Genomic DNA, 26,173 nt, shown 5'->3' with positions numbered 1-26,173 from the left:
TCGATTATCTAACAGTCTTATACACCTTATTCCAAAATGGCAGCCAGTTTATTATTCTTTTGTTTACAGGGTAATTAGCCCTCTTTGCCTCAAAAGAATTTTGACGTGAAAATGAGGCAAAGAGGGCTAATTAACATGCAAACAAAAGAATAATAAATTGGCCGCCATTTTGGAATAAGATGTGTATCAGACGTAAACGAAGACGATGAAAATTGCAATTAATCTACCTTTGAAAACTGTTTGTTTGTTCACATTCAACCTCGTTGCCAGGCCTTTTCCCTTGAAATGTTTTCTTCAAAATTTCAAGGAAAAGGCTCTGGGAACGAGGCTGGTTAAAATTTAGTTTTACGGTGGCCGGTAACCGTTTCCAGCACTATACTTTGACAGATCCACACTTAAATGACTTTTGATGTTAAAAACATTGAGATCATCCACATTGTCAATCATGGTTAAACATGTTGTGGTCATCTTTATGGGATTTACACTTCTATTACCATAGCAACAAAACAACTTTAATTTTAGATTTAAGTGCTTGTAATTCAAAAAAGGCTCTTTATTATATCATGGAATTGTGAGAAATGTGATCAGCATGTTATGATACAACGCTTAGCAAAGTTTAAAACACATTCTGTAGGTAAGGTTCAGAGCAGATCAGAGCCACCTTAAATCTTAAATCAAAATGTTAATGATAGTTTTTAAGGAAGATAAACACCAAAGTTGCAATAAACAAACAAAAATAAACAAGGACATGGCCACGACTCAGAAAGATTAATACAGATTACGAACAACAAATGTGGGGGCGCGATTACCTCATGGTTAACGTGCTAGACTCCGGATCGAGCGGTCCTGGTTCGAGCCCTGGCCGAGGACATTGTGCTTTGTTCCTGGACCAGACACTCTACCCTCACAGTGCCTCAATCCAATCAGGTGAGTTAAATGGACTGGTATCCAATCCAGGGGAAAGTAATATTTTTTATACTTTGCAAAATTTTATATAGAATCTATGGGCCTATTAACGCTTTTGCCATCCGGACATTTTGCACTTTTTGAAAGCCAATTTCTCCTGGAATATTACACCTAAAGAGCCAAACATTTTGCCATTAGGCTTTATTCGTATTCTTGGTATTGGACTGGAATCAGCTTGCAACTCAGGTTCATGCAGGGCTAAAGGGGTTAATGCAGGGCTAAGTCCCCGTCACAATTCTTCTCCTTTGAGGGCGCAGATATCGTTTGATATATCTAGGACAACGTGTTACGTAACTGCGAGGGTTGCGCGAAAAAAGGAAATATTAGTTCGAATAACTCAAATAAAATTCTGACCGGTAATTATTACCTTTTTTCAGGTTTCTCCAGGTTAATGTGAACGGAAAGCATTTAATTCTTCTTTACGGTTAAAACACCGTTTTCAAAATCCTCCGGTGTAGTGTGGACGGAATTGTTACCTAGTTAATGTTAGTGAAGGCAGTCTCTGATAATGTCCTCATATGAAAAATCAGTTCGCAAGCTCTACTGCCTCATTCAGTGGCTCATACCTTGTATTTATCTCATCAATCTTAATTCGTAAGTAGGTTTGATTTTCCATGCTCAAACTGAATATATCTGGGTGTTAATTATATATGCCTGTTAGTGAGCACTGCTTGATAGATTTTTCTTGATAAGTTATTTGCAAACTTTCCGTCAGGTCAATCTTCGTGGAAAAATCAGTATACCTTTTTCTTTAGCATCGAACATTTTCTCTAAAACTAAAACAATAATAATAAATAACGTCTGCATTCATTGCATGAAACTCTGCAACGTTCCGTACACATTCGCTAAACTGAGAAAACAAAATCGTTGGTTAATGAATGCTGGCGTTGTTATATATATCCAAATTAATTCCTTGAAAGCTATACCCTTCTATTTGAACAGTAGGCAGTTTCTGAAAGAAAGAGAGATAACAGATGGGATCGACAATCTTCAATCTCACATGAGCCGAATCGAATGCAAATGAGAAAAATCCTTTGTTCTCCCTCATTAGCATTCGATTCGGCTCATGTGAAGTACGGCGTCTGAACCTGGCCTTAGAAACAAAAATTAAATTAAATTAAACTATCGAATTACTTCGAGCCTTTAAGTAATAGTTGCGATGTACTAACTATGAGCTGCCAACATGTAAGTTTTCCGCCCCCTCGACTTATTTCAAAGAAATGGATTCGGTGTAAGTGAGAGAAATAATTTAAGCACTGCGTTCTTCTTGTTGACTTTGTGTGACCATGTCAGCTCGAGATTCCGAATAAATTCAGCAATATAGAAGCACGTTCGCCGAAAAACGCAAAAAAAAAGTCACGTTACGAAAAGTGAGCAAATCATCGAACCCAAAAGAGGAATCCTTACCCGACCATTCGCGGGGAAAGCAAACGTTTTGGTTATTATATCTCAATGAACGTATCTTTCATCCTAAAGCATTTGAAAGACCAGCTTATTTGTATATACATGTGCTTCGATTTCGTTAAAAAAATTAATAACAAAAAGAAAATTAAATATGTAGGGAGACAATCGTCTTACGTACTTTTTGGTCAGTTGTTTATCAAACGTTTTCTCGAGACGTTAAAAGTACTTTAGAGTCCTTCGGGCAAAATTATCTCTATACGTGACTGATGTTAATATATATCTCATAAACACAACGGGTTTTTTTTAAATATTTTTGTATTGGACACCAGTTTTTAAAAGATGAAACAACCTTTTTTATATATTTTTATATTGGGTATCATTTTTTACAATACTTTTTACAATATTGTTTTGATGATCAAAAAAAAATAAAACATATAGGTCCTCATGAAGGGGTGGCGAATGGTCCTTCAGAAACCATGGGTCTCGCAAAATTTTCGCCGAATTTCACAGGTCTCGCAGTCTCGTGTTTTAGCGGTTGTGTGTATCTCGCAGTCTCGATTTTTCTCACAAAGCTGACTCGCAGGCTCGATTTTTTTCAAGGCTAAGAAATTCGTTAAGTACCGATTTGTTATTTTTTTATATATAAATTTAAATGACATCACAACATCTTAGAACCTGAACGTCTTGAGTTCGCATTTAAAACACTTTAAAGACTCGGTCTCGCAAATGAAGAATTCAAAATGTCTCGTGCCCGCAACGAAAAACGCTAATCTCGTCGTCTCGCAAAGTCTCGCATTTACCATTCGCCACCCCTTCATGAAGAGCGAGGCCTTCGATTAATGTTTCTCGATTTACTCAGTTCAAAGTAGAGCAGGGTGACAGACTGTCAACAAGAATAACACTTAATTTCATGTAAGTACAGGAAGGTAGGTACAGCAGGTAGCAGGTATATTTACAGTGGAAACCGATTTTTCAGATATTCTATTTTTTTGAAACTCCCGATTCTTTTAACCAAGAATCGCTTTCCTCCACTCAGTTTCAACACTAGTCTCGGAGTACTCAATTTTACAATCAATTCTTGTTACCCTTTTGAGGTTCAAAAGGTATACCACTAATATTTCTTTCGTTCGTGTTTAGTCCTGATCTGTTTGAGCGCGAAGCACCATTTTAACTGTCTTCACAACTGCAACTCGAAGTTCCCGAAGACGCCAACAATACAAAACTGGGTTGATGGATGAGTTCATAAATACCACAGTGATTGTGATGGACCATTCCGTTGCCCATTCCATATATCCCAGTCCAAATATCGTCAACAGAACATAGGCTGGCAACACGCAATGATAAAGAGGTAAAATAGAAAAGTGTTCACAGCGTTTCGTTTCAATCGCATCATGCTTGTGTTGTTTGCAGCATATCGACATTGCACTGCCAGCTGTTGAGCTTGGATTTGTGAACGATGGTGGCGGACCGTGAGATAAATCCTGATGTAACAAAATGTGGAAATTATAAGACAAATAGCGATATATATTGCCGCCAGAAGGTGGTGTAAAAATTTATTCCAGATGTGAAATCCCGAACATACGAAAGTAAACAACCATATCATAACAATGATAGAAATTACTCGAGATTGGCGCACCAAAGTAGCATATCTCATGTGATACTGAACAGCCAAAAAACGATCGATGCTGATCAGTGTTATTGAAGCGAGGGAGACACCACACGCGGAAAATCCAATCATCGACGACACACGATATAGGACAAGATTTTCCTTGATAAGTTCATTCGCGATAAAAAGTGGTTGAGCAATAAAACCAACAAGAAGGTCCGAAACAGCGAGACTACAGAGCATGATCATTGACGGCGAACGAATGGAAGGCGTTCTTATTATGGCAGTCAATACTAAAGCGTTGCCCAAAATGGATATGAGCATCACGGGAACGTTAAGAACACAGTTTATGATGGTAAAAGTTTCGGGTCGCGATTTATAGTTCTTGTTGGCTAAAATGTTCCTTGAGGATTCGTTCTCTATGAAGCCTGTATAGTTTTCCATCTTCTCATTCAGTCTTAATTCTTCAGCTTTGTCAGGCAAGAGTTAATGATTGCGACTTCGGAACAAAAACTGTTATTCTTCAGCGTTTTGAAACAAGACTAATATCACCCACCTACATATGCGTTGAATAAATTTCTTCGCACGGGTTAATAATTCTTTGTTGTAATTATGACAGAAAATTGCTAAAATTTACTTTTCACGAATAATCAACAATTATTTGCCGAAGGCGGAGTGAATATTTTTAAATATTTACCGAGACGCAGTCCAGTTGGTAAATATTCACTAATGTTTTTCTGAGCCAAGTGCGAGTAACTGTGTACTTAGGTAAACGTGTCGTGTAAGAAGTTCCAAAGGCGAGAGTTGTTTAATTTAATTTAGATATTTTAAATTCCTTTTTCGTCAATATCATATCCCGGACTTTGAGTGGTGTCTAGCGAGTAAACGAAAAACTTAATTCAGTCAGCAACTGTTCGGCATGTTTACTTGCCTAGATTGACTAGATTGAGAACCAAACTTAGAAATGTCATATTCACCGATGAATATTAACTTCATAAGGCGTACTTTTCTTCCAATCAGAACGTTTAGTTGTCGGACATCATACTTAACATGATATCAGTTCGTTAAGGTTACTGTAGAACTTCAATATATAGTGGATGATACCTCTGATAGTGTAAGCAAAAAGATTTCGTTTAAACTAGCCAGGACAATTAAAAAGACATTCAGCTGAAGAAATGCATATAACGGCTCCCACGCGGCCATGATGGCTAGCAAAGTAGCTGAGAAACGCAGCGAAAAAGACTATATGTTGACCAGGACAAAGAAACAGGCAGTGATGTTAAGGCAAAACAATATTTGCTTGAAGTGTTAAATAAATATTTTAGCTCGATTGTTTATTGATTCATTCCACAAACAATACGTCTGGGCTGCCTGCGGTAACACAAAGGCTAGTAACTCAGTTTAGTAAGTACGGTTGTTCATCGCATCTTTTATTTTTTAATTTTAATTTAATTTTACTTTATTACAGTTAAAATACATGTATATGTTGTTACGTTACATTACTAACCTTGCATTCTTTTTTCTTTGCTATACGGCTGGAAGTAGAACGCCACCTACTCTACACCCTACTTACAGATTCTAATGTTTGCTAAGTGTGGCTTTAGGATACAGAAGTTTCGAACAAGAAATTAAAATGGAATAAGAAACAGAAATCGACTAAGTCAAAATCGAAATATGAGTATAAGAGTTTAAATAGGAACTTCAAACCCAGTTAATGTTGGGTAAATTTACTTGGAATTGTAAAGCTATTTTCACATGTTTTGTTACACACCAGCTCAGTGTACATTATTTCCTTCACATCTACCAGTTGCCCAAAATTTTTCCAAGGCTGCTTCATACTTCAGGTAAAGATGACCATTTATTAAATCACCAGATTGCAGCATGTTGAAGTCTGTCGAAGTCTGTCAATTAAAGATGGGACTACACGCCACTGACATTTCAAAGGGCAGGTTTTGTTTTTACAATTGATCTGTTTCTTTGCAGAACATTGTTTTTGTTTTTTTGCTCTCTTAACAATTGCTGAACGTAGGTCACTAAGACGCCAACAGTACAAAATTGAATTTATGGAAGAGCTCAGATCATACAATCGAAGCATACAGGTTCCATTTTAGTGTCATTTTCGTCTTCGTGTTGGTCCCCATAAGAACCATGTTAAGAAACATGGGGAAATAGCATAAAATCAAAACGACGTAAAATACAAAAGTGTCCAAGGAGCTTTTTTTCAATGGCATTATGTTCAACTGAGTTATTACCAGCATTTTGTATTGCTTGTTGTTGAGCTTATATCTGTGCCTTATGTCGTTTAACAATTTGAAAAGTTCGGATGTAACAAAATGAGGATATCGACAAACAGATAACGATAAAAACAGCTGAAATGAAAAAAATATAAGATTACATTCCAAAGGAAAATGCTGAGCGAAAGAAAAATAACGACCCATATTGTTGCGAAGGTGCACAAAATCCGAGTTGTAGTCACCATAGTAACATATATATCTCACGTGTTAGTGAAGAGCCGCAAGTCTATCCAGGCTTATAATTGTCATTGTGCTTCAAACATTTCTTCTTCGTCTTCCTCCTCCTTTATCTGTCAATTACGATTTTATGAAGATCGTTAGACTGAAGTATGAAGAGGCCGTGAGACCGTGAAACTCCGCAACTCAAGCTCACAACAACAATATTAGAAGTACGTGCAATTTTTTGTTATCCTGTGCGTTGAACAAATTGATTTCATTCTTTGCCTTTCGTTTAATCATGGAACATTGAACCACCCCTTGACACAACATTGCGCCCATTGTAATTTTCTCACCATCCGGTAAAACCTTTGGGAAAAACAGATCTTTCAATTTAAATTGCTTTCAATACAATTCAATTTTATTTTATTTTCTGACATATAGTTACAAGAATTGCTTGCCCCGCAAGAGTTTATATTAAAAAGGAAAGAAATGAAAAAGGAATGATGATTTACAAAAAGTGCAAGTAAATAATAGAAACAACTGCAAGCAACCAAAAGCTAGGTAACAATGTTACTTTGCTTACGGCTTTTAAAAACTTTTTAAGCGTTCTTAGTTCCTGAACATAATTCCATTATTTGTCAGAAAATTATAGCTATTAGCGCTGGCTGTGTTTTATTCTGGCCTGTGTTTTAAGATGTAAGAAGTTTTGACTGACTGAAACATAATTATAACTGTCGTGTCCAGTTTATCAAGAGGATCCCTCATGATCAGAGCTACAATGAAGATGGACAACAAACACCAAAAATTTAAAAAAAAATTACAAAACCTTTGCAAGATAACCAGTCGTAATACTGGAAGTAGTATCTTTAGTTCTACGTGAAATATCAATGTGTTTACCAGCGTTGCAGCCCATAAAGGCTGGTTTTCACTAGCGCATAAGCACAAGCATAAGCATAAGCACAAGCAATCGCATAAGCAAGTGAGAACACCCACGACATAAGCATAAGCACAAGAAGAACGAACATGGTTCGTTCTTTTTGTGCTTATGTTATGCTTATGTCGTAGTGCGAACGCGAGTGAAATAAGCATAATTATAAGCGTAAGGCGGCCATCTTGATTGTATAGTCGAGGAAAGCTGGTATCAAGAAATTTTGTTAAAACTGCGCCTGCATATGCTCTTATGCTTATGTTCTGGTGTTCTCACTTGCTTATGCTTATGCTTATGATTGTGCTTATGCGCTAGTGAGAACCAGCCTTGACACCTAAGCAGTTCTTTTCTTCTCAGCTTAATCTCCTTTTGTACACAACATCGTTCTTGCTGTCTTTATAATTGCTGTTCAAAACTCTCCAAGACGTAAACAGTATAAAATTGGATTAATCGAAGAGTTCATAAAGACTACAGTAGCAAAAAAGTGCAATTCTGGCTTCAAAAAAATGTTTAAAGAGTTCCCAGAAAGAATCAAAAACATAAACATGGGCACATAACATAAAATCAGCACTACGTAGAAAACAAAAGTATTCATTGAACTTTTTTTCAGTCGAATTATGTTCAAGTTACCACTAACATATGAACTTTGTACCGCTTGTTGCTGAGCTTGGATCTGTGTTTGATGACGTTTGACGATTTGAAAAATTCGGATGTAACAAAATGAGGATATCAACAGGCAGATAATTAAAACAACAGATGCAACGAGAAGATGCAGTTGAACACTCCAAAAGACAATACCGAAAGAAAGAAAGAAAGAAAAGCCATAAGCCACGCTATTACCAATGCGTAGACAACCCGAGTTGTAGTCACCATAGTAACATATCTCATGTGGTAGTGAAGGGCCGCAAAGCTATCCAAGCTTACAGTTGTCATTGTGCAAAGGGAAACTCCACAGGTGCCGTAACGCAAGAACGACGAAAAATAACCTAGCAATGAATTGTGTGTTATTTCGTTAGCAAAGTAGACTGGTTGAACCACAAATCCTACAAGAAGGTCTGAGACAGCCAAACTGCAGAGCAACGTTGTGAACGGTGAGCGAATCGTCGGAGTCCTGAAAATGGCCGCAATCACTAAAGAGTTGCCGATAATGGCTATGAGCATCAGAACGGCGTTGAGGACACAATTTACGACGATGACGATGTTAGTAGGAGCTGAATAATCAGTCGCTGATTCGTTCTTAAAGATGGTGTTGTTGCGCATTCTGGTTCTTGAAAACGCTCGTTTTGAATTCAATCGTGCTAACCTCGTTACAGATCCTATTCCTCTGGCAGTCAGTAGTTATGATGGCATTACACTCTTTGCTTTATCACTTACTTTAAAACATCTGTTTCAATCTGCCTCTCACGACAGCAGTAATAACTAAAGTCGCGGTGGCCTTCTTCACACGTAAATGTAGCAATTTAACGCCGAGACAAAGGATACCTTTTTCTTTGGCAGAGTGTAATTAATATTTTCGAAGGGAAGCAAAATACAACTTTCTGCTCCGAATTGATATCAATTTTGCTCAGTAGGAAATAATAGTAAATTATTAATTCCTATAACAATACTTCAGAACCCTATGAATTAAGTAAAAAATGATTGCATTCTTCACGTCTGTTTAATTTTGGAGTTTGATACAACACCCCTTGACAAAGTTCTGCACCCATTATAATAAGCTGACCGTGTTAAAAGCAAATAAATTAAACTGACAGAATTTTGAAGTATCACCCATGTAGTGTAAATCCTCAATTACACTGGCATTCATACAATTACCGATATTATTTTCAAAACAAAATTGCCTTTTTGGATTATACTTCTTAACGCAACGTATCATCACATTTTATTATTACTATTATGATTATGATTATGATTATGATTATGATTATGATTATGATTATGATTATGATTATGATAATGATAATTGATTATGATTATGATTATTATTATTATTATTTGTTTTGTTTTTTTCTAACCAAAGGGACGTACAGCAATGACGAAAACTGGTTCTCTTAGAATGCAAACATGGTTTAAAAGCTAGCACAGAATCTTGCTAATACAAGCCATAATTTATGGCTGAGAATGTGAAAGAAACAGCATACGACCATTTTAATTTTTTTTTCCCATGACAGGAATTCATCATTCCTGTTGAAGCAATTGAAGTATTTAATATTCCTTCATGATTGAAGCCGTAGAATTCATATTTTTCCAAAAGATAACAAAGCACACCTTCGAGCACATATTGACAAACCACGAAAATAAAGAAGCTATTTTTGAACGAATTTGCAGTGCTTTTTAATTTTGGAATTTTGTCATTTTGGCTTCTAAATTGACAAATTAAATGGGGCCGTTGAGAGGACGTATGGTTAATATATATATATATATATATATATATATATATATATATATATATATATATATATATATATGTAAAAAACAACGTTGTCAAGCTTTATATGCGGGTTTAATGACGAGACAATTTTTACCTATAATCGAATTACTTGCAAAGAGTAGTGCAATTTTTACGAAGGGATTGCACATTGGCATCAAAGACTATTCCACTAACTCGAGTTAATTTAAGAAAATTCCAAATTAATAATGCATCATATATGAAATTAATGACAATTTTTCAAATTGAATAACTTACAAAAATTAGTGCAATTTTTACGGAGAACTTAAAAATTGGTGTAAAGTAATATTCTACTGACAAGAGTTAAATTAAGAGAATTTTAATCATGAATGTCGATCTTTTATTTAGACAAGTCCCTCTCGTGTTTGACTCTGTTTATGTAAGCTCGGGCGTATTAATTTGCACTGCAGTGCAATTAACGACAATTCGACCTGCTTTAAGCCAATCACAAGGCAGTAGGAAGTAATTTTCTCAGTCACATAATAAATACGTTTCTGGTTGATGCAATTTTTTTATGTTATCAAGCGAATGATTAAGAAAAAGAAAATGGTGTAATTTTTCACATAGACGCGGGCAAACCGTCTTCGTGGAAAAGTGCTGATTTTATGCCAGTGGTCAATAAAATCGAGAAACAACAATACTAATTTTATTAATTCGATTTTAGGTTGAAATATTGACCTCTTGTTAGTAGCCTCAAATAGTAACAGCCTCTCCTTCAAACACTTAAAGCTTGACAACAGATGAATAACCTCATGCTCGCGCTATCACACTGTGGCTCGCGCCATCACACTGTGAAGATGTTCATTTGAAGACATATGGCGCATATAAACCCAACGGTGTTTCATCAATTCTTACTCTTTAGTGAGGCGCCCACATTGAACCTCTCACATCAGCTGCTACCACACCAATTCCGCCTTAACTCATTGTGGAAACTTCTAAACAAAACTGCTCATGAGGCGGGTTCCAGAAACAGATGATCATTCAAAGGTTTAAAATATAGCGCATGTTTTAATAAATCAGTTTTTAATGCAAAACAGGCAATTTCTAGTTATTACTTTTGAAATAGCCTACTTTAATTACTTATGAAGTCACGAGCCCATATTGCGTTTGTGCATACATTATTAATGCATGGAATAGATTATATTCGCGCAATGTGTTTGATCAATGCAAAGGAACCAGAGACATCCTAGGCCTTAAAGAGTTACGACACGGACGGAGGAAGGTGCATCTTGCCAAGATTGGCCTAAATTGTTCTCAATGCGCTTCTCGAGCTTCTCCAAACGATTCATTTGCGCAATTACTTCAATTTAGACTTTCCTTTGAATACCCAATATTATTACCAGTTTAAATGTCAAAGTCATTTTGAAGACACTCCAAAAGTCTCCCCATTGTTTTCGACTGAATTCAAAATTGCAGGTGGAAATTCTGACATCTAATCATTATCACTATATAAGCTATTGCTTTAGCATGCTTGTTATGAAAGCTTGCGGTTTTATATTTCAAAACTTCTTTAGCAGAAAACGATAACTGTTCGAAATAGTGGTTAACCTCCTAAAGTGAACACAATCCAACGTACAAACTCGACTAATTTTATATCACTGACTCTAGCTAGAAACGCGTGGGCAAGTGGCAGCAATCATCGAAACAAGTGTTGTCGACTTAAAGGCGCGCAGAACAGCAAAATAGTTTGAAGTTATTGTATACTTTGGTAAAATCATTCATGAAGCTAAACCAGTCAAACAGTACATTTCTACCTTGGAATAGATCGGTACCTAATCGAGATTTTGACAATGAAGAAACGGCAAGTGCTGCTACAACCATCGTCATTGTGAACTGTGTCTTGAATCTTCCACTGATGCCAATAGCGATTTTTGGAAACACAATGGTGTTAACCGCGGTTGTGAAAACGCCTTTGCTTCGTTCGCCATCCCTTATTCTGCTGTGTGGCCTTGCTGTTTCAGACCTAGTGGTGGGTTTGGTTGTTCAACCGATGTACATCGCCAGAGAGCTCAAAGCAAATGTTTTCCTGATCAAACTATCGAGAACGGTGGGATTTGCGTTCTGTGGGATCTCTTTGGCAACAATGGCGGTGATAAGCGTGGATCGATTTTTGGCACTGCAGTATCACATGACTTATAACACGTTAGTTACTACAACGCGTGTTCAACTATTTTTGATGATAATTTGGCTTATTCATCTTCTACCGCTTTCTACTGTCGTAGGCTTTTGGGATGTGCCAGCACTTTTTACTGCAGGTCGTATTTTAATTTGCGTTTATACCATAGCTTCCACTATATCTTACATTGGTATCTATCGAATCGTACGTCGCCATCAATTGCAGATTCTCGCTCAAAAGCAGGCAGCCGAACTTTCAAATGCTGAAACTGCCAATAACATGGCGTTTGTGTCATTAAGCAAAACCGCTGTGAACACTTTCGTGTTCTACATCTGCACAATTTTTTGCTATCTTCCATGGTTTATTTACCGAATGGTTTATAGCGATGTATTTTTCACAAATCCTAACACAGCGTGGGTTTTTACAGCAACTTTGTCATTTTCGAATTCATCCATTAATCCCTTCTTGTACTGCTGGCGACTTCGTGAACTTCGAGCAGCAGTTAAGAAAACATTAAAGAAAATGTCATGTAGGCAAAGCAGCTGAGGTAACTAAAGGCTGAACTATTAGCAAAGAGAATTGTTTATTTTGCACACGGTCGATGACTCCTTCAAAACAATAACGCCTGTGTTTCTCTCTTAATGTTTTTAGCCTTTTCTTTCTTGTAAATAGTTTTGAATTAGACCTGTAAGAACAGAGGAAATTTCACCCGCAATAAAAAGTTACGAGCATGTGTTTCAGTCTGAAACTGTGCGATAAAAGCTGATAAACAGTGCATCTATTACCGGCATTTGTTCGACGTTTCTGTGACATTCATTTGAAAATCATGAAAGATGTCGAATAAAGCGACCTTAATCGAGGTCGAAAAAATAACCGTTCTCTGCTCAATGAAAACGGCCATTTGTTTTGACAGCCTGAACGTAACAGCAACCGAAAAATCCGGACTGGAGAGTTCTCGATTTTAAATATCAAAAGGGCGATAATTTACCGGTCAGGAGTCTTATTGAAACGTGAACACATTTACTCGCATATCTATCATAGTTATTCATGTAAAGCGCGTTGGCTTATGACTTCCATCTCGATGTTTTCACCTTCCTTCAATGAAGTACAGTGGTAACATCCGCTTACAAACGAACAAGATTTAAATAAATTTCAATATTACTGGGGGTTTTTTGCCGACCACTTACGTCCAATGTTTTCAAAATGACTGCTGTCGGACCAAAAATCCTTTCAAGAACTCGTATTCAAGGCATTTAACAATCGTAAACGAAGTGGTAACGTTACGTTGATCGCCAGCTGGTCAGATCGATTAACCGAAATTTATTTTTCTTCAAACTAAAGCTACTCATTTTTAGACGATGATGAAAACTGTGAATGAAGGCAGCAACGATAAAACAAAAGTACCGGGATGAATTTATTTTTCGTAGTGTTTCGCTTGTTTGTTTTACTGCCGAGCTCGATGAGTAAATTGATTCACTATCATTGTACATGTAAGCTTACTATTAAAACTACGGCTGCATACGTGTATGCAAACGAACAATTACGTCTGTGTTTTTACGTTTTAGTCCTTGATATTCACCTCTCAAAATTAAACTACAAAAATTACTCAGTGAACATTGGTGAATATTCACCGAGACGAGACGAAATCGAATAATTGTTAACATAACTTCAAATCGTAAAGGAATATTGAATATTCCAATTGCTTGAAAGGGAATGATGAATACTTATCAAGAAAAAAAAAAAATAAAAATGAACCTGAGAGCTGCTTCATTGAGATAATGGTTTTTAGTATATACACACTCAGTGATCTTGGTATTTCAAGCAATCTGATTGGTTTGCTATCTCTGGCTAATGAGCATTATTCACCTCCTACTGAGGGAATACAGTGGAACCTCGATTTATAACGAACTTACCTCTATTTAACGAAGTCCTCGATATAACGAACGATATTCTATGTCCCGGCCAAAGTCACAGTAAAATGTATGGAATAGAACCTCGATATCACGAATTCTTCGATATAACGAACTTAATACGGAAGCCCAAACGTAAAATCTACCTCGATATAACGAATTACAATGTCAACAGGCGACAGAAGATAAACGCTGAACAGATCAACAGTCAACAAATCCTTGTAATCATTATGGTAAAGAGACAGCAACCTTTCAGTCAACGGCTTATTATATGTCATAGACATTGGCACTATAGTATTTCGACATCAATTAACTTCTGCTCTATCTTCTTTGAAATCCAGAAATGCTGGGTAGTGCAACATAACAACACTAAAGCCAGTTTCCTTGTTTACATAGGCAATTTTCTGTATAACCTCTATTTTGCAATATTTTTAAATCGCTACCCTGAAAGTGTCGTTCTCTTGTGAAAAAACGCTGCGCGTCTCTCAGAAGTGAAAATAATTGATATTGAATTGAATTGCATCTCAAAACGCGGCTCTTCTGGGTGTCGAAAATTGCATTGAATTGCGTGACAGAAGTCACCTGTGTTACAAATCAATCATTAACTATGACCTCGATATAACGAATATTTTGGTCGTTTCCCCTCAAGTACACCCATTCCAGAAAAAACCGGAAGTTGTATGCAAGCGAGGCTTAATAGCCCTCGAGCTACCAATATGGCGGACGAAATATCGGAGGAATTAGGAAAAAATTGGAATGTATGTAAGTTTAGAGCTACCTGTTCGGAGCAATTGTCGAAGAAAAGGAAAAAAATTGGACACAAGTGCTGTGCAGCTGCAAACTGTAATAATCGAAGCGAGAACCGACCTGATTTATCATTCCATGAGTTTCCGTCGGATAAACAAAGAAGGAAAACGTGGGAAATCCGGATGAAACGGGGAGATGCCTACTTTGCCACGGTAGGAAATAAGTTTTGCTGTTCCGAGCACTTCTTGCCAACTGATTTTAAACCGAGTCTGACGGGGCACAGACGTTCATTAAAACAAGGAGCCGTACCCTCGGTTTTCCCATGGACAAAAGTCGATGATCATGAAGAATCTCGGTGTAGAGCGAAAAGGTTGCAGGCGAGATGTGAGGCATCTGAGTCCGCCAAATCAGAAGTGAGCACCCATCAGAATAAAGAGCAGCAAGACGAAATTAGGGATCGTTCAAACGAACAAAATGATTCCGTCGTTTATGGCCCACCGACACTTGAGGAGTGGATAGAGGCAATGAAGAAAGAAAATGAAAGACTGCTTCATAAGCTACAAGAAAGTAAAAGCAAGGAGAGAATTTACAAGTTTGGTCTGGAGAGATTTTCAGGTAGCAGCGAAGATATCAAGTTTTATACTGGATTTCCTGACTATCCAACTGATTGAATTTTGGAAATATGTAGAGCCTAGTGCTAGTAACTTGACATATTATAGTTATATGCGTGACAAAAGTGATTCGATTAACGTAGAAAATCAATTTTCCTACCTGGGAGGTAAACAAAAGAAGTTTCCCGGAAGCAATGTTGGTTGTCGAAGGACATTACAGCCAATTGATGAACTTTGGCTATTTTTAACTCGTTTAAGACTAGGTCTATTTGAGCGAGATCTGGCTTTTAGGTTTAATATTTCAGAACAAGTAGTGTCAGATATAGTTATTACATGGGCTAATTTCCTGTATTTGATGTTGGGGAGCCTGTCCATATGGCCCTCCAAAGAACAAATTAAGCAGTATTTGCCTGAAGTTTTCAAGGGTGAATTTGAAAATATAAGGTGCATAATAGACTGCACAGAGATAAAATGTCAGACACCACAAGACCTGGAGAAGCAGAGTGAATTGTACTCTGAATACAAGTCCCACAACACATTGAAAGGCCTTGTAGGAATTTCCCCTAATGTCTGGATTACCTTTGTCAGTAGCCTTTATGGAGGAAGTATCTCTGATAAGGAGATTGTAAAGAGTAGTTCCTTAATTGATTTGTTGGAAGAGAATGATTTGATCATGGCAGATCGAGGATTTGATATACAGGATTTACTGGCATGCAAGAAGGTAAGACTCTTCATCCCTCCTAAGCGACAAAGTAAATCAAAACAATTTTCTAAGGAAGAATGTTTTTCAACCATGAGAATTGCAAATGTAAGGATACATGTTGACAGAGCTATTAGGAGAATAAAGGGATGGCATATATTTGATGGTGTAATTCCACTAAGTTTGTGTGGAGTTGTCAATCAACTCTGGGCAGTGAGCTGTTTGCTGGTTAACTGGCAGAGACCTGCTTTAACTTGCTAAGTTATCTTACAATTAACTACTAACACCTAAGATGTAATTTCTCATTTGCTAGTAAATGCAAACAAAGTACAGGATTTTTCATCAGTGATGATTAAATATATGGTGATTCCCACCATATTGAAATTATGCATGACATGGCTTCAAGTTTCATTCAGTGTGTGACAAAGAAGGGCTTATGGTCCAGTGTTTTGCTAATAACATTAAAGTACAATTGAATTATTGAGGTTTAACTATGATCTTACAGATTCCCAATCCTTTTTTTTAACTGTATTTTGTAATTCATTCAACATTATATTACCTGACAAAAGCTAACAGAAGTTGGCATTCTCTCTTATCAGATGCTGCAAAAATGTATTAGTACTTTAATAATGCATTATTTAGTCTGGCATTAGCTATAATTGCATCTTGTAAGGCCATCTCTGATCCTTGGGTAAGCCAACTCATATATAATATATTTGTCATAAAATTGTTCAATGTTCATCGGCTTCTCCTTCCACCATTCTGGCTGAAAGGCAATTTCCTCACGAAAAAATTCTCCGTTACTTCCAAGTATAGCAAGGACACCCCAAAGTCTGTTCACAACACAGAGTTGTTGTTGTACTTGATAAAAGTACATATGACTCTGGTTTACTTTCAAACCAGTATCAGACATTTTACATGTAGATTTCCATATAAGGGCATCTTTCAGGGTCTCACCATCCTTAACAGTGACATTTTTAGCTTCAATGACTCCATGAGGACTGCTCTTACTTGGGTCTGTTACCAGACCATCTGGGGAGGCCCCCAAAATTCCCTTTTCCTTTTCAACAAAAAATCCACATTTTGCTACTTGCACCCTTGTATATCCCTGTTCATGCATCATTTAAGTGTACTTGTCTATTACCAGTTGCTCATTCTCTAAGCCATCTTTCATGGCTTGTGACTGATAGTCCTTGTTATAGTGTAGTACTTCTTTGATAATTTTTGTTGGTGATGTATCTGCTTTGTGATTGCATCCCACACTGTAACTCTTTGAAGCTGTCACCCTACCAAACCTGTGCTTATACCATTCTTGGCAAGCAGATTGTTGTCTTGTTTGAGACTCTATCTTACCAATTTCCTCTTCAGTTTTGAAAAGATTTCTCTTTACTCTCTCACACCTATTGTTTATTTCAGAAAGAGATATTGGATGTTCTTTCACTGGTGATATTATCTGAGTAACAGATGCCTCATGATGTCTCAAGTCCTCCCTTCTCTCGACAACATTACTAGGTTCACTTTCACAGCTTGACATAGAACTTGAAGAGGTCTGAGAGGGATCACTGACGGCCCTAGGCTGAATGCTTGTTCCAAACTCTTTAAGTTGTACATGAAGTACGGAACCCTTGGTAACTTCTCCCACTATTGTGTCAATTAGTACAATATCATTTACATCAGGAATCATCTTTGAAAATGGAACAGACGGGATCACTTTTTGTAAATTTTGCTTTAACATTCCGACAGATTCTACGTCTAATTTACGCAATTTTGATGGCCTCGGGTCAAAAAGTGTGGGGTACACGCCCCTACGTTTTCTTCCTGAGGTATCTGATACATGTCGGGGTTTGAAAAGTTTCTGCGACATCACAGGATTATGTTGTACAGTCCTTTTCCCCGGAATTCCCCATTTTCTAGGTTTGGAGGTACAGCTGCGGTTGTCAACTTGTTCGACTGTATTTTTCCTAGATATTTCATCCAGTTTCCAGATCACTGCCATTACATGACAGCAGCAGCCACTTTTCCCAGCTGGGCATATTTTGTCGCATTCAGCAGCTAGAATCTTGGGGTTGCCGTTATTCTGAACCACCATTTTTACTTTATATTTGACAGCTTTTCTATAGGAGGCCCAACAAAGTGCTCTGAGATAAATAATGTGTTCTTCTAAATTGTCTGTTGTTACTTGGACATCGTGCACAAATGGGAGCAATCTAAGACCTTTAGAACTTGCAAATTCGACAAAGGTATCTCCTGATTTTCGGCTAGTGTTCTTTCCGCAGTTCTTAAGATGCTCTAATGTGTCAGTTGGAACAAACTTGGGGAGAAGACTGAGGTCGTTAGTGAAAGCCGAATCAGCTGTAGGAAATTTGTCAATGTGGTTGGTTGGAACAGTCTCGATATCGACCGGAACAGTTAAGTCTGTATGTTCTTGCTTCAACCTTGCTACTTTAGCTTTAGTAAAGCTGTTCTCCGGGTCAGGGTCGTAGATTTTTAAGTTTTTTATTTCATTCAGGTTCTTCACTCTAAAAAGACCGTGAGCAAAAATTTCTTTTAATAGGTCATAAAAATAGCGAGGACAGGTTGTTTATAGAGCTTATAGAGAGACAATCGAAGGACGCCAAGGATGACAAAATACCTTTCCAAAAGTTCCTTTTTGTTGCCACTTTGATTTATTCGGCGACATTTTAGCCAAAATTTCAACTGGCTAACTGTCAATTTCCCTATTTGTTCTGCAGTAACACTGGCGCCAGGAATGTCCTCAGGAGAGAGATCAACTTGCTCTTGCTCTTCTTGCTCGCTCGCCATGTTGTTTCGAATTTACCGCGAGGGCTATTAAGCCTCGTTTCCGTGCAACTTCCGGTTTTTTTCTAAAATCGTTGTATTCGTTATATCGAGGTTTTCGATATAACGAACCCTCGATTTAACGAACACATTTGGCCGGTCCCCAGCGACTTCGTTAAATCGAGGTTCTACTGTAATGCGTAATATCGGCCAAGCAAAAACAAGATGGCCCGCGTAAACTCGCGTTTCGCCAGTGTTTCTGAGACGTAAATCCTGAGAACACCAGAAAATAAAAAGAAGGCTATTGAATTTGGCCAGCAAGATTCCAAAGGATAAAACAATCTTACCGGCGTTCGATTTTCGAGCAGTCTCACGACACGTCCTTGGCACTCACAGATTTCATCAATCTAAGCAAACCCGACCGCCAAGTCGCTCTTCGCCAAGCATTGGCAGAAATGAATACCGCAGGGTTCATTGGCAGAAGCATCAAGTGCTATCCGACGGAGCACTTCCACAAGTATTCAGGAGAAATTCTTTGTACGTAAAAACATCCAGTTTTTACCTACAATTGAGGAGTTCTACTGCGAGTGATATTTGAAAATTCTCTCAAAATTGTAATTTGAAAGAATTTTCAAACATCTCAAGTAGTGCACCTCTTTATTTGCTCGAGTATTCATACGATAACTCATTAATTTTATAATTCAAAATTGACGATAACTTTGCCAGCTCTCAGCCGATCAGAAGGATGAATTGTGTCAGTCCTGTATAAATTCCGTCATTACTCCCCCTTTTAACGTCAATGGGCGTTCCCTCTTTAAAAATTTAATAATAATAATAATTTTTTTAATAATTAATTAAAGAAACTTTATTGAAATCTCCTCAGAAAACCTATTTACAAATCTTCACACATTCCACTATAATAATAAAAATAATGATAACAATAATAATAACTTTTTTTTAAAATTTTAGCGTCATTATGCATTTATTTAAACTTTCAACAATAATAATAATAATAATAATAATAATAATAGTAATAATAATAATGAGCCCAAACTGGCTAACAACTGGTATCACTGATATAATAATAATAGAATAATATATAATAATTGCTCTCATTATCATTTTAAAGCTACTATTTTTTCCTGGACCTAAATATAGCAAACGAAACTTTGAAACACGTTCGCTCCAAAAGATGCCTCTAGGGCTCTATGTTAATTTCATTGTTATTTTGTTTTTGGCACCAAATCGCATAAAAAGCCTCTGTGATAATTGGCTTAATTAACACTGCGTTTCTAGTAAAAATTACTAGTAAAACATTTTTCGTTTTCAGTTCTTGTTGCAGGATACACTCACGAGCCTTGCTTTGGAGAACTGCAAAAAGCTGTGGTAATACTCGAATAATACAGACATACTATAAACAGCTCTTCCTTATATAGAATTTCTGGTTCACCGCTCGCCTTTTCAGAGAACCATGAATAGAATACAAATAGTAGACAAAGATCGTTCTTTCTATGTATTAATTAACGTTGCGAATATATTTTTCCGCGCTATTCTTCACAATTAAACAAACACAAATTAACCGCGATGCCATTGCACAGAATAACCACAAGCAACCGTATCCACTAAAAGCTATTTCTACTGTGTTTATACTATATGACGTGTGAAATATCATCCTTTAGTTCCTGTAGTTAAGCTCGAGACTAAAATGTCCTGAGGCTCCCAAGGACTTTCGAAAACTCAAAAAAACAGACAGGACGATTGACCTTTTCCTTTGTGATTGCTTAGTTGTTAACGATCAACTTGTCTATTTTATGTGCACGTCTTCACGAGCAGCTGTTCACGATAATCAATTTGTTTGTTAGTTGCAAAGCTTTTACCTACATGTTCGTGGGCAGCAAAATACGGAGTTCAATATTAGCCACTAGAGAAAGAACGTATTGTACCCTCTTCGGTCATAAGCTGTAAATTCGCTGAAATATACAATGGATATTGATCGAAGGAATATGAAAAATTTCTCGCATTTAATTTCAAACTCGACCAAAAAAAAGGAAAGTAAACGTCGTTGTTAGTCCCCTGTGCATTTTAATACAGCGAACGAATTATTAAATATTTAATTACAAGACTCTAGCTCGTGTGATAGACACGCAAACGAAAGGTCAACAGAGTTAAAATGGATATTTCAAGGACTATCGTACTTCTTCAAGCGCACTAAAAGCCTCATCGACCCATACTTTACATCCGAAAGAGATACAACAGAGACTGATGAACGATTCTATGTTTTTTTTAAAATGATTTTGCATTAAGAGCAAGGAAATTGTCAATCCTCAAAAAGGCAGGTGTTTGCTAAAACCTTTCCAAATTTATTCAAAGGTGAGAATACAGCGTTATGTAAAATGGATTCACGGTTTGTTATAACGTAATTATGGCGAACTCAACAGCTTTTTTGAGCGTCGCCCCGCAAAACTATACAGCGATCAGACATTCCGTCTGCCAAACTCTGCAACCGTTCTTGGATATGGAAGTCAGGGAAAATTTACCAAAATTCTACGTAATATCGTCAACATGGGCTTGCGTTTTTGGCTCCATCGTATGCTTAATAACATTGCTTTTTAATACGGTGGTGATCATCGCAGTTTGGAGGACACCGGCTCTTCACCAACCGAGAAATGTTTTACTTTGCTCGTTGGCAGTTTCTGACTTTTTCGTTGGGCTGACATCGGAACCTTCTTTCCTGGTAGCAGAAATTTCACTTCTTCTTGGAAATATGGACATTTACTGCTTGGCAGTGTTCATTCATTTCTACACGGCCTGGATGTTTAATGGAATTTCTTTCCTGACGCTTTCAGCCATTAGTTTTGAGCGATATCTCGCCCTTCGTTTGCACCTTCGATATGCCGAGTTGATAACCACCACCCGCGTTTTGATCACGGCGCTTATTTACTGGGCCATATGGGTGACATGGATAACACTACTGTGGTTTTGGGCAAAAGACAAAGTTGTCTCGCTCATACTTATTGCTTTTTGCTGTCTTGTATCAACAGCCGTCGCCTGGTGCTATGTTGCCATTTACAAAACTGTTAAAAGGCACAGCAAACAAATTCAGAGCTCGCAGCAACAAACTCATCAATTTCTGAGCCGATATCGACGCACGACTAATACAATGATCATTCTCATTAGCGCATTTGTTCTAAGTTACTTCCCCTTCATCATCACCTCAGCAATAAGTGCTTCGCAAGAGAAGGAAGACATGAGAACATCTGCAGCTCATTCCATGGCAGTTCTGTTCGTTTTTGGAAACTCTGCAGCCAATCCTTTGATTTACTTTTGGCGCGTTACTGATCTTCGTGAAGCCGCCAAACAAGCTGTGAGGAATCTCTTCCATCTGAAGATAGCTGTAGAAGCCGACGTCACGGTAGAGCTGGAAATGAAATAACTCTGACGTTGAAGTTACATGAAAGTTAGTTTTTGTGCTCTTCTACCGTTAAGCCGTTAATGTGATGTTTCGGCAACTTTTATGACCAGTTGAAATGGGCTGAAATTGCCTAACATTGGCTGATTAAGCCTCTTTAATGTTGCATGAAGAGACGAATGGAACTTTTAAAAGTTTCTTTTCTTCTTTGGTAGAATATATGATCCAGTTGTTTCTTCTCAAGATCGCAACTGTCACGCTGCGTAATGTGATAACGGCCAAAGCAAAATGGAGTATTAAGGCAAAATGTAATAATATTGACGGAACTTGTAATAACGTAACATTGACGCAAAATTTAATAAGCTTGACACAACATGTAATGAAATTGACGCAAAATGTACTAAAATTGACGCAAAATGTAATACATTGTCAAAGCAAAATAATAAATGTTCTAGCCTACGCCCTATATATCGGTCTTAACAGAGCACTGCAGCTCTGAAGCACAGGGCACGAGTTCGAAACCCGCTGAACCGCTGAATTTTTTTCTGGCTTACATGACCTTACATGTAGTTTGCAATTGCTCAAATTGCGATTACATATGCGATGGCCACATTTTTACGCATTTGCAAAATGTAAATAACGCAAAAGTAATAACTTTTTAATTATAGCTATTATATATGACAAAAAGTGGGTTAAAAAACATGGGTTTCGAGTATTTCTTTTTTAACCGACAATACATTTGAGCAGTATTTTGCGACCAAAGTTTTAAGGATGCGTTTCTTTGGGATTTCCTTAAAATCTAAAAACGGATTTTGCATTTCTCTACTGAATAGATTAATCCAAGATCACTCGGATCAAGGTGCGTCAAAGGAACCGAAGAATCCACTCCGGGCAAGGATTCTTCGGTGTAGGAAAAGTCGATTTCGCCAGCATCATGGAAGGAAAGGAAAAATGCACTTAAAAAAAAGTATTCAATAGCCATAAAAGTACCTCACCAACGCCTTATACCCCTTATACCCCTTCTACCCATTATACTCCTAATACCCCTAATTCTCCTTATATCTCTTATACCCTAGGCCTTTATACTCCTAATACCCTTATACCCTTTATATCCCTCATACCCCTTATACTCCTAATACCCCTAATACTCCTAATACCTCTTATACCCCTTATACTCCTAATACCCCTAATACCCCTTATACCCCTAATACCCCCTATACCCCTTACACCCCTAATACTCCTTATACCACTAATACCCCTTATACCCCTTATACTCCTAATACCCTAATACCCTTTATACCCCTAACACTCTTTGTACCCTTTATACTCCTTATACCCATCATACCCCTTATACCCCTAATAACCCTTACACCCTTAACACTCCTTGCACCCCTTATACTCCTTATACCCACCATACCCCTTGTACCCCTAATACCCCTTAGACCCCTAATACCCCTTAGACCCCTAATACCCCTTATACCCATTGTACCGTAATACCCCTTATACCCTTTATACCCTTAATACCTTATACCCCTAATACCGCTTATACCCCTTATACCCATTGTAAAAAATATAACACACAAAAAAAGGATTCTGTTTTCAAATTAGTAAAGGTAATCACATGAATGCGAGTGCAGTTAAGGATTTAAACGATAAATGGTACTTGAAATTCTCTCAAAATTGCAATTTGAAAAAAAAAATTTAACACTTTATAGATAGATAGATAGATAAATGGATGGATGGATGGATGGATGGATGGATGGATGGATGGATGGATGGATGGATGGATGGATGGATGGATGGATGGATGGATGGATGGATGGATGGATGGATGGATGGATGGATGGATGGATGGATGGATAGATAGATAGATAGATAGGTCTCAATATTAATGTCATTTTTGTTTTTGTTTTTAGCAACAATTCGCATAGAAAGCGTCCGTGATAAATGGCTCTAATAAAACTGGGTTTCTAGTCAGAAAGTGAAGACATTTTCCGTGTTTCTTGTTCCAGCAACACTCATGAGCCTCGCTTTGGAGAACTAGGAAAAGCTGTGGTGATACTCGAATAACGCAGACGTGCTAGAGAGCTCTCGCTGGTGTAGAATTTCTTCTTCCCCACTCGCTTCAAAGTACCACAAAAAAGATCTTTCGTTTTAATTATTACTGAAAGCCCTCAGTTAAAGTTGCGAATATATTTTCCAGCACAATTCTTAAAAAATTCAATGACCATCCGCAAAGTCATTTCACCGAATAACCGCGAGCAACGGTAGCTACTAAACGCTATTTGCACTGGTCATCGTTTATTCCGGCGGTTTAGTTCAAGACTACACATTCCCGAGACCTCACTGGGCTTTCGAAACCTCAAGCGTAGAAAAAGGTCGGGACAATTGACCTTTTCCTGTTTGATTGCTTAGTTGTTAACGATTGTCGATTTTATGTGCATGTCTGCCCGAGCAGCTGTTAAAAGCGATATTTTTATTTATTATTTAGTTATTTTTACTTCCGAAGCTTTTACTTACATGGGCAGCAAAATACATAGTGCAATATCTACCAGCAGATCGGGAAGCATGTATTTCACTCTCTCAGTCATAAGCTGCAAATTTGCCGGAAAATATACAATATTGATCGAAGGATTTTGAAAAAAAAAACTTATCGTATTTAATTTCAAACTCGACCAAAAAAATAAATAAAAAGGAAAGTTAACGTCGTTATTAGTCCCCTGTATATTTTAATTTTGAGAGCACAGTATTAAATATGTAATTAAACGACACTAGCTCGCGCGAAACTCAGACATGCAGACGACAGTTAACAGATCTGAAATGAATAGTTTAAGGACTATCGTACCTTTTCAAGCACACTAAAAACCTCATCAACGCATATTTACGTGCCAAACAAATACAAGAGACACTCACGATGATGTTTTAAACGTACTTTGCATGAAGAACAAGGAAATTGTCAATCCTCAGCAGGCAGGTGTTTGTTAAAACCTATCCAAATTTATTCAAAGGCGAGAATACAAATCAACGTTGTGTAAAATGGATTCACGGTTTGTTATAACGTAATTATGGCGAACTCAACAGCTTTTTTGAGCGTCGCCCCACAAAACTATACAGCGACCAGATATTCCATCTGCCAAACTCTGCAACCGTTCTTGGATATGGAAGCCAGGGAAAATTTACCAAAATTCTACGTAATATCGTCAACATGGGCTTGCGTTTTTGGCTCCATCGTGTGCTTAATAACATTGCTTTTCAATACGGTGGTGATCATCGCAATTTGGAGGACACCGGCTCTTCACAAACCGAGAAATGTTTTACTTTGCTCGTTGGCAGTTTCTGACTTTTTTGTTGGGCTGACATCGCAACCTTCGTTCCTGGTAGCAGAAATTTCACTTCTTCTTGGAAATATGGACATTTACTGCTTGGCAGTGTTCATTCATTTCTACACGGCCTGGATGTTTAATGGGATTTCTTTCCTGACGCTTTCAGCCATTAGTTTTGAGCGATATCTCGCTCTTCGTTTGCACCTTCGATATGCCGAGTTGATAACCACCACCCGCGTTTTGATCACGGCGCTTATTTACTGGGCCATATGGGTGACATGGATAACACTACTGTGGTTTTGGGCAAAAGACAAAGTTGTCTCCCTCATACTTATTGCTTTTTGCTGTCTTATATCAACAGCCGTCGCCTGGTGCTATGTTGCCATTTACAAAACTGTCAAAAGGCACAGCAAACAAATTCAGAGCTCGCAGCAACAAACTCATCAATTTCTGAGCCGATATCGACGCACGACTAATACAATGATCATTCTCATTAGCGCATTTGTCCTAAGTTACTTCCCCTTCATCATCACCTCGGCAATAAGTGCTTCGCAAGAGAAGGAAGACATGAGAACATCTGCAGCTCATTCCCTGGCAGTTCTGTTCGTTTTTGGAAACTCTGCAGCCAATCCTTTGATTTACTTTTGGCGCGTGACTGACTTTCGAGAAGCCGCCAAGCAAACCGTCAGGAATCTCTTCCATCTGAAGATAGCTGTAGAGACCGAGGTCACGGTAGAGCTAGAAATAAAATAACCCTGACGGTGATGTCAAAAGAA

The 26,173-nt window shown here is 37.6% G+C and overlaps 6 protein-coding genes and 1 pseudogene across 6 annotated transcripts; 5 read left to right on the top strand and 2 right to left on the bottom strand.

The window, feature by feature from the left end:
* Positions 1-2,702: 2,702 nt before the first annotated feature.
* LOC145469657 (melanocortin receptor 4-like) lies at positions 2,703-6,790 on the bottom strand (annotated as a pseudogene).
* Positions 6,791-10,178: 3,388 nt separating this feature from the next.
* LOC145470281 (adenosine receptor A3-like) lies at positions 10,179-12,724 on the top strand. Its single transcript, XM_081454113.1, has one exon. The coding sequence runs from the start codon at positions 11,524-11,526 to the stop codon at positions 12,463-12,465; it is 942 nt and encodes a 313-aa protein (XP_081310239.1). The 5' UTR covers positions 10,179-11,523; the 3' UTR covers positions 12,466-12,724.
* Positions 12,725-14,368: 1,644 nt separating this feature from the next.
* Positions 14,369-16,386, top strand: LOC145470313 (uncharacterized). Its single transcript, XM_081454157.1, has one exon. The coding sequence runs from the start codon at positions 14,510-14,512 to the stop codon at positions 15,245-15,247; it is 738 nt and encodes a 245-aa protein (XP_081310283.1). The 5' UTR covers positions 14,369-14,509; the 3' UTR covers positions 15,248-16,386.
* Positions 15,300-16,148, top strand: LOC145470526 (uncharacterized). The gene has a single exon (XM_081454330.1). It carries the CDS (start codon positions 15,300-15,302, stop codon positions 16,146-16,148), a length of 849 nt encoding a protein of 282 aa, XP_081310456.1.
* Positions 16,387-16,674: 288 nt separating the features above from the next.
* Positions 16,675-19,498, bottom strand: LOC145470115 (uncharacterized). The gene has a single exon (XM_081453950.1). It carries the CDS (start codon positions 17,974-17,976, stop codon positions 17,011-17,013), a length of 966 nt encoding a protein of 321 aa, XP_081310076.1. The 5' UTR covers positions 17,977-19,498; the 3' UTR covers positions 16,675-17,010.
* A 1,546-nt stretch (positions 19,499-21,044) lies between these two features.
* LOC145469169 (melanocyte-stimulating hormone receptor-like) lies at positions 21,045-22,949 on the top strand. Its single transcript, XM_081452870.1, has 2 exons — positions 21,045-22,122; positions 22,908-22,949. Exon 1 carries the CDS (start codon positions 21,088-21,090, stop codon positions 22,096-22,098), a length of 1,011 nt encoding a protein of 336 aa, XP_081308996.1. The 5' UTR covers positions 21,045-21,087; the 3' UTR covers positions 22,099-22,122; positions 22,908-22,949.
* A 15-nt stretch (positions 22,950-22,964) lies between these two features.
* LOC145469171 (trace amine-associated receptor 9-like) lies at positions 22,965-26,153 on the top strand. Its single transcript, XM_081452871.1, has 2 exons — positions 22,965-23,041; positions 23,991-26,153. Exon 2 carries the CDS (start codon positions 25,140-25,142, stop codon positions 26,148-26,150), a length of 1,011 nt encoding a protein of 336 aa, XP_081308997.1. The 5' UTR covers positions 22,965-23,041; positions 23,991-25,139; the 3' UTR covers positions 26,151-26,153.
* The last annotated feature ends 20 nt before the right edge of the window (positions 26,154-26,173 follow it).

This window comes from Orbicella franksi, chromosome 15, assembly GCF_964199315.1.
Source record: "Orbicella franksi chromosome 15, jaOrbFran1.1, whole genome shotgun sequence".
Lineage (NCBI taxonomy): Eukaryota > Metazoa > Cnidaria > Anthozoa > Scleractinia > Merulinidae > Orbicella > Orbicella franksi.
Note: the sequence above shows the minus strand (reverse complement) of the source record. Positions and strands in the feature narration are given on the sequence as shown.